General features: G+C 33.0%; 1 protein-coding gene across 1 annotated transcript in view; it reads left to right on the top strand.

Moving 5' to 3' along the window:
* Positions 1–7,989, top strand: part of LOC117100842 — a 37,475-nt gene that overhangs the window by 12,451 nt on the left and 17,035 nt on the right. Inside the window, exons 6-11 of the mRNA XM_033240675.1 lie at positions 2,059–2,151; positions 2,298–2,414; positions 3,644–3,739; positions 4,529–4,642; positions 5,485–5,595; positions 5,772–5,894. Of these exons, the coding sequence (XP_033096566.1) occupies positions 2,059–2,151; positions 2,298–2,414; positions 3,644–3,739; positions 4,529–4,642; positions 5,485–5,595; positions 5,772–5,894 (654 nt within the window). The remainder of the gene's footprint in view (positions 1–2,058; positions 2,152–2,297; positions 2,415–3,643; positions 3,740–4,528; positions 4,643–5,484; positions 5,596–5,771; positions 5,895–7,989) is intronic.

Genomic DNA, 7,989 nt, shown 5'->3' with positions numbered 1-7,989 from the left:
AAAAGCCTATCTTAGTAGTGTATTAAAATAGGCCAATGCATTACAGTGCAATAGCATAGGACTTTCGAGTTGTTACTGTTCCAAGTAGCGATAATATACATATTTCTCTTATCTTATATATCTCTATATAGTATAGTAAATCATGTTTTTAACACAGGAAACTCTCATATGGTAACTAAAACAATGCTAGTTCAGAGTATTACTAGTACTACAGCACTGTAATGCATATACCTATTTTAATACACTACTGAGATAGACTTATTTTTCAATCTTGATTTCAGAGGTCAACAAAACTTTTCAATTTTTTTTCAATCATATAGTGGTGTAGACTAGTCTTTTAAGAACATTTTGCTGGAAATTTTTTTTGGATACGACGCCCCGTTATAGAGTTATGATTTTTTAAATAACATGATGTCAAAAAATCCGCTCAATAGCTTATCTTATTTCTGTTGGTTACGCACCGCTGATTCGCAATGTTTGTCATCACTTCAAGATGTCTACCGATTCGTGAAAAAGGCGTTAGTGGTGAGCTGTTATTGATATTCTGAGTATCATACAGTATGTATCCATTGCATTATACTGGATATTGTAGTTTTATGGCACACATGAGCAATAAATGGCATGTTTTTGAAGTCGATCAGGTAAAAATACATATACACCTGGGCACAACAAGCCATATAACCTCAGCCTAACCATACTGGCTAGGCACAGCCCTAGGCTCTGGAGGAGGCCGATGTTCGATCATTTCGGCCGGCGCGCCAAATGTATGCAACGCCAAGGAGGCCACCGAATACACAACAGCCGCCAATGAACAATGAAGAACGTAGTCATTTAACAGTTGGATACGTCAGTAACAAAAAGGAGAAAATAGGCCTACAGTGAATAATTAAGGATTTATTTACTTGTATAAAAACATAACGTATTAAATCAAAAATATTAAAACTATATTTGTTTCAACATTCAGTAGAATGTGTGTTATTAATATAATATAGGTATACACCTATACATGTTTCTCCTGACGCAAATCCAGTTATTGTCTATTATTCCATCACGACAATAACAATTACTATAATATAGCCTAGGCCCTGCCAAATAAGTAATTATGTATTGTTAGTTTTATCAGGGAGTTGTTATTTACCTGGTTTTATTGTACATCCTCCGATATGTTTTATGAACAATGTGAAAATGTTTGATGTTGATACGTTAGATTTATTTTTTTAATGTATGTAGTGTAAAATAGCATGCGGCTGTATAGTATCTGTATTTCGTCACTTGTTGATATGTTTAAATCTGCCTAGGCACAGCCTATGATGTCGATCAGAGATAGGCCTAGACCTAGGGGCTTGGTAGGTGTAGTTAGCATACCTAGGGCCTATCCTCTGTCTCTCGAATCCGGGTCGATTTGGATAGTACATTAAGATAGAGATAGGAGAGTCGACAAAAGCCAGCTCCACCAATCAATACCTTGAATTTATGTAAATACGTCGGGACAATGTTTATGGGTTCTTTTGAATGTCAATAGTTAGGATAAGCCTTACATGCATCCACCTTGATTCAAGACAAACACTTCTCTGATGACTTACAAGAGGGTAGGCCTAGCCCAAAGCAACAGGGAAAGATCCAGTAGGGAAGAGAGACGTCAATGGGAAGGGCTCCTGCCTCGTTTTGCCACTAATTATTCTGAAACTGTTGTGCGCCCCAAACGTTGCTACTGTATCGTTGCTGGGAGTTGGGAAAGTGTGTTTCAGTATCTACTGTGGGCCTAATAATAATATAATGTGCAGATTGATTCTTCAATTGCTTTTTTTTCTCATCATCCACTATATTCTTTGGTTTGTCCTTTTTTACACAGCGGTTCTTTAAGTTTTACACTTCTCTTTCTATTCCTTAGTTTTTCTTAGTGTTCTAATATCATTATAAGTATATTATTATTCTAAAGCAGCACCATCGTCTCAACAACTGATTTTCCATTGATCTTTTTTTCAAATTGTGGAGTGGTTAGAAAGTGGATTTAAGCCATTGCATAATTTATAATGATTGTGTGTCTGTTTCATCCAGCCGTTTGTCAACCGCCCTGTGTTCATGGTGAGTGTACGTCTCCAGGTCATTGTGAGTGTGAGGGTAATTATGTCGGCGACGACTGCTCGGATCGTAAGTTTTGTTGTAAATACATTTAAAATTTAAATTATTAAATTGGTTGCAAACTATTAATTTAATCAATTAAATAGTTTCTTCTTTTTTCTTTGAATCATTGCATAAACATTTTTGAATATTTCTTCCTTTTACTTGGTTCTTAGTTAACGAATGTAGGAGTGAAAACGGTGGATGTGATCACATATGCGAAAACTTTAATGGAGGATTTGAGTGTAAATGCTTTTCTGGATACACACTGTCAATGCTTACTGAATGTTTACGTAAGTACTTTTGAGGAACTAGAGGCAGGTGGCCCCAGCATAATGAAAACTTTTCATCTGTTTTTGACAAAAGCTCATTCAAGTAAATCTGACCTACATCTTATGCATGAACGCACTTACCACAGAAAACTCGAAATCCGTAGCTGCTTTTGGCTTAAAGCAGGTGACATAATTCATAGAGTATAGCGGGTTCAGAATACAAAATTTTAAAGATAAAATGATCACTGGTTATTTAACCAACCAGCATGAGACTTAGATGTCAAGGATAAAGCTTAATTTATGAGCTACACTTGACACCCTGAAGTTTAGCAACTTGTCGTTGCAGAGTTATGTTAAGAAGGAACAGGAAGTATACCAAAAAACACTATAATTTTAACCTTTTTCCTATGCCAAAGCAAGATGTTGTAAAGAAAAATGATCACTCAATTTTGCATTAATTGTAAGAATATACATATGGTTATAAAGCTTAAAACATCTAGTTTTATAATCCGATTGCCCCAGATTGCCAAATGAAATCATTCTAATTATATAGTCGATTTTGTAAGAAAAAGGGGTCTCGTTTTCATTATGTGGGGAGAAAAACCGCAATTCGTCAGGGAGAAATAAAATGTATATGTACATTCTATGTATTAATGTACTATAAAATCGATTAAATAAGCTTTTGAAACCACTAATTATCATATTTTAAAAGGTAAAACATTTTCAAGAGATTGTTGTAACCCGTGAGAGAGAGGAAGACTCTTCTGCATGTCTCACGTCTTGACCTGAGAGATACATCTGATTACCGAGATATTAATGTGCACTGCACATATACTGTAGTACCGTTATCGTTTGTAGTGTCTAGATGGTTTAGCATCACAAAACAACAGAGTGAGACACGACTAATGAATGTGTTAAGTTACAGATGTCATGCTCCTCTATAGACAGCTACTGGTCTGATGAAAAACAACTGTTAAAGTCTTCATTTTCTCTCAATTTATCTGATATGGAATGTTATTCATTTGTTTAATCCAAATTTGATCATCTGTGTTGTTACAGTTTTTCAGATCGTTAGGTTTTGAATCTGACTTTTATTGAGGACCCCGGTTTTGCATTGTGTCTGTAGGCTTTGAAAGAAGTGTAATTATAAGAGATTGTTACAGTTACTCTACAGATTCAATTACAAAAGTTGATGATGTTTGCAAGAAACAATGATAATGGATTATATTTTATTATGATTCTAATTACAGCTGTTTGTGTTCCACCTTGTGAGAACAACGGTCACTGTTCAGGCCCAGGCCAATGTAACTGTCCCGACACATATACTGGTGATAGATGCGAAGATGGTAAAAATTTTATTATGACTTAAATTAAATATAAATCATTTTGGTTCCATTACCTAGTGATTATGTGAATCACTTGGCTCAATAACCAAAAATTGACTTTCGATAAAATGTACTTAAAATATATTTATATTTTGCAATGTTGTGTAGAGGTGCAAGGGTTCCTGATAGTTGACTATAGTTATCAAAAACAATAAATTTGGTCGTTTTATTACCATTATTAATACTATTATCGTTATTTTTCTTTTTCAATTCAAACAAGATAATCTGATTCCGATCTATGTACTGAAAAAATTATGGCCCATGGTCAATCCACTAAAGTTGGCTCGGCCTAGCATCAATCGGGCAAATTTTTAGGCCATTAGCACACCTACCCACACACAAATACACACAAAGAGACGTGCACAATTGCAATAATGGTAATGGTTGGAGAATTATAGAGCGCATAATACGTGGTCTCTGCGTGCTGTATTGAAAAAAAAGCAAAACCTATTTTAGTAGGTAAAACTAGCTAACAATGCTAAAATACATGTATATAACCGAAACAGACTAACTCTTAGTAATGAGCGCTGTTGCTCCTCCTTTGGAGAGGCAAGGATGATAAATTTAGATAATATAATATAGGTATTCTACACAGATTGAAGACACCCATTTTAAGCCATTTTGAATAACATTGCTTTCAAAGAAATTTTCTAATTTGTACGGTTTTCTATTTTGCATGAATACATTCATCTAAGTTTATAAAACACATTTCTTTCATAACATTGGTGTTTTAAAAAAAATTTATTTTAGATGTTGATGAATGTTTAGTGGATAATGGAGGCTGTGATCATACCTGTGAAAACCTTCCTGGAAGGTTCAGCTGCTCATGCCAGGATGGGTATACGGGTACAAGTGACTGTATTGGTAAGAATTTAACCCATCCAATACTATGTGTTATGACCTTGTAGTTGTGCTTCCGCACAAATCACAATGTTGTTTGTTTCCCTCCGAAAAAATAACTGAAAATCATACATTTTATTAGGCCAGACTGTCAGATTTTTTTTTTAATTGTATGAATTGAGATTTTTATATTAAGGTCAATCTATTTTAGGTCTAAAATGCACTTGTACATTTTGTCGGTGTACAGTATGTCTAGTGTAAATTTTACCTTTAATTTCAAAATAAATTTATATAGGCCTATGTGTGTGTGTGTGTGTGTGTGTGTATTCCCATTTGGCTGACTAGTTTTGATTTACATTTTGCATGTCTTGTGTTGTTGTAAAATGTATTTCAAATCAGTCATGCTTGGCTAGTTTTGATTTACGCTTTGGAACAGAATTTGGAGAGGGCGTTTGATCAAGTCAGACCTACGTTTTGAATTGAATTACATTTTAAAGAAATTAGAACTACATTTTTGAAAAGTTGAGTTCATTTTGGGAAACTAGATCTACATCAATTTTACGCCTACATTTTGATATTAGACATTGAATTTTGCAATTAAATTTTGATTTTAACTTTTGCTGCGTATGGCACCCCATATTAGACCGGGCATTGTACTGTAAAAGCATTTGAACAGGCTGAGATATTGTTCTGCATGCCTCTTTACATTCCAAAATTTAAAACAATAAACCTTGATTATTATAATAAAGTAGGTTATTGATTTGGTATTCGTGTAATTTTTACAGCACTTTGTTTTGTGTGTATCCCTATCATCAATATCATGAAATATTACATGAGACACAAATATATGCACATTTTTTCTTTAGATATTAACGAATGCACATTTGCGAATTGTCATTCTTGCATTAACTCACCTGGAAGCTTTGAATGCATCTGCAAATCAGGATATGAAGTAGCTAATTTATATAATTGTGAAGGTATTTATAAATATATAGTTGGTAGCATTTCGAGTGGTGTTTAATAAATCAGTAGCCTTGAGTGTTTGTGGTAGTGTGGTTTAAAGTTTTATTATTTTACGCTGATGATTCTAATTTAGTCATAAAACATAAAACTACTAACGCGTATTGTAATGTTTTTATTATTTTTCAATTAGATGTTGATGAGTGTGTAGCTGGTATTGCAGAATGTACCCAACACTGCTCCAACACTATTGGTAATTTCAGCTGCGATTGTGATGAAGGCTGGACACTAAATCTTGATGGAAAAACTTGCACTGGTAATTTTAAAAGTATTATACATTTTTATAAGCTCTTCTGCTTACAGAATTGGCGTATTATGCTATTGCTTTCGTCTCTATAACCACAGATCCCATATTATCTGTGGTATAACCAAGTAAACCAAGTAAGTAAAAGGATTTTGTACCTGAAGCGAAGCTATTTGGTTTAGGCCAAGTGCAGGCTGTCTTGCGTAGATTTCTCTAGCGGTAGGTACCATACTTAGTTTCTTTAGCAGTTATGTCAACACCGTAAAACCTCGTATAGAAGCACAATGGGCTTAATCTCGAGAAAGAAGCCAACTTGAAAAAAAGCTCCCTTACCCACACCATCTTTATTTTGAAAACAATAATTTCGAAAAGAAGCCCATCTTTCTTTCTTTATTTGCCTTTTTCATAAAGAATACAAAGCTTGTATAAGTCACTTAGTATGAGAAAACATTGCAATATTCAAATTAGGAAACCAAAAAATAGCTTGAAAGCTATTCAAGTCCAGTTTTACTTACATAAATATTACCTACACTAATATTTTTACATTTTCATATGCAAAGAAATACTTAGATTATACAACATCATTTAAAATATTTTACTTATTCGAGAGATAAATAATGCTCTTTGAGTATATTTTATGAACTTATATTTTAAGTTAAAATATGATGAATGATATTCCAAGAATATTATTTTTTTGTTCCATGTCTTTGCAGTGTAGTTACAATTCCTAATATTATGGGTGGGTGATATACAGATTACTACCTGAAGATGCATTACAGAGTAAATTTAATATTATTATTTCCAAAACATGGAAAATTGAAAATCCTAATCTATATGCATTAGATTCATACTCATTTAAATATGTATGCTGTGATGTCGGAAGGGGCGGTGATGTTGCTGCATATATTCACTTGTCTGTTTATTTCAAGAAACCTAATTTTAAAATAGCTAATTCTTAGTCAATTTGGTTAGAAATAACTGTTGGAAAATAACATTTTATTGTAAGTGTGTTGTATAGAAAACTAATGGATTACAAGACGTTCTTCATCATATAAAATTAGACAAGAATCAATTTATTCTTCTTGGTGATTTTAAATGTCGATTTGTCAAACCTAGTAGTTTCCAAGCATTCTGTATATGCACAGAAATGGCTAAGTTTGTCAGATTATTGCAACATGTACCAGAATTACAAATAACTCACTAGGTGTATGTAAATCCAATACTGATGCTGGTACAATAGCCAGTAATAATTATATCTGATAATTAAAATAATATCTCTACGTACTGCGATTTTATTAATAACATACAGTATCTATGCAGTTTTGAAATCTGGTGTATTCATCAACAGATTTCATGCCACTTATAATATATTCTTTTTATAATTTAGTACTGGTAACCATTGTGAATATCATGCACCTATTGTTTAAGAATTACTTAAAACTGTTGCCAAACATAAACCTTGGATTAATGAATACATAAATGAATTAATTTAAAAAAAAAAAAGAATTTTGAAAAACATAATTTTAAAGTGAAACATCAAACGTACAGCTCCACATTGCATGACTTTTCTTTAGCGGTAAAATAATTTTTTTTAAATGACATAAATTTAGAGTGTAGATTAGATAGTAGCTAAGCCCCCTCTTAGTTTTAAATTGCTGTCTGAAAAAGAAACCCACCTTGAAAAAAAGCCCATTAGGCCATAAAATAATTATACAAAGAGCCTATCATTTTATTAATTTGTGGTAATTGTGGTAATAAATTATATCAAATTATGATCAAAACATTTTCGATACACTTCAGTCAGCCTATAGGCTTCATCATAGTACGAAAATAATTTTTTTGCGAGATAAGCACTAAAAATTCTTTGTGTAATGGTCGTAGGTGATGTTCACACTCTGCAAAACATGAAAATACTGCTGCCAGATTTATTTTCTTTCTGGTAAAGCCTGTATACCTACATCTCTCATTTGTGAACTGCATTGTTTATGAGTCCAGCAAAGAATAGAATTCAAACTACTTCATCATTAGACTTACATATTGTATTGTTTATCTTACCATGATTGTCATAAATCCAGATCTTGCTCATTGTATAGGATAAGGGTGATAC

Source organism: Anneissia japonica, unplaced genomic scaffold (assembly GCF_011630105.1).
Source record: "Anneissia japonica isolate Jap-2015-1 unplaced genomic scaffold, ASM1163010v1 scaffold287756_len632865_cov181, whole genome shotgun sequence".
Taxonomy (NCBI): domain Eukaryota; kingdom Metazoa; phylum Echinodermata; class Crinoidea; order Comatulida; family Comatulidae; genus Anneissia; species Anneissia japonica.
The sequence above is the reverse complement of the archived record's forward strand: the minus strand, read 5'-3'. Positions and strand labels throughout refer to the sequence as shown.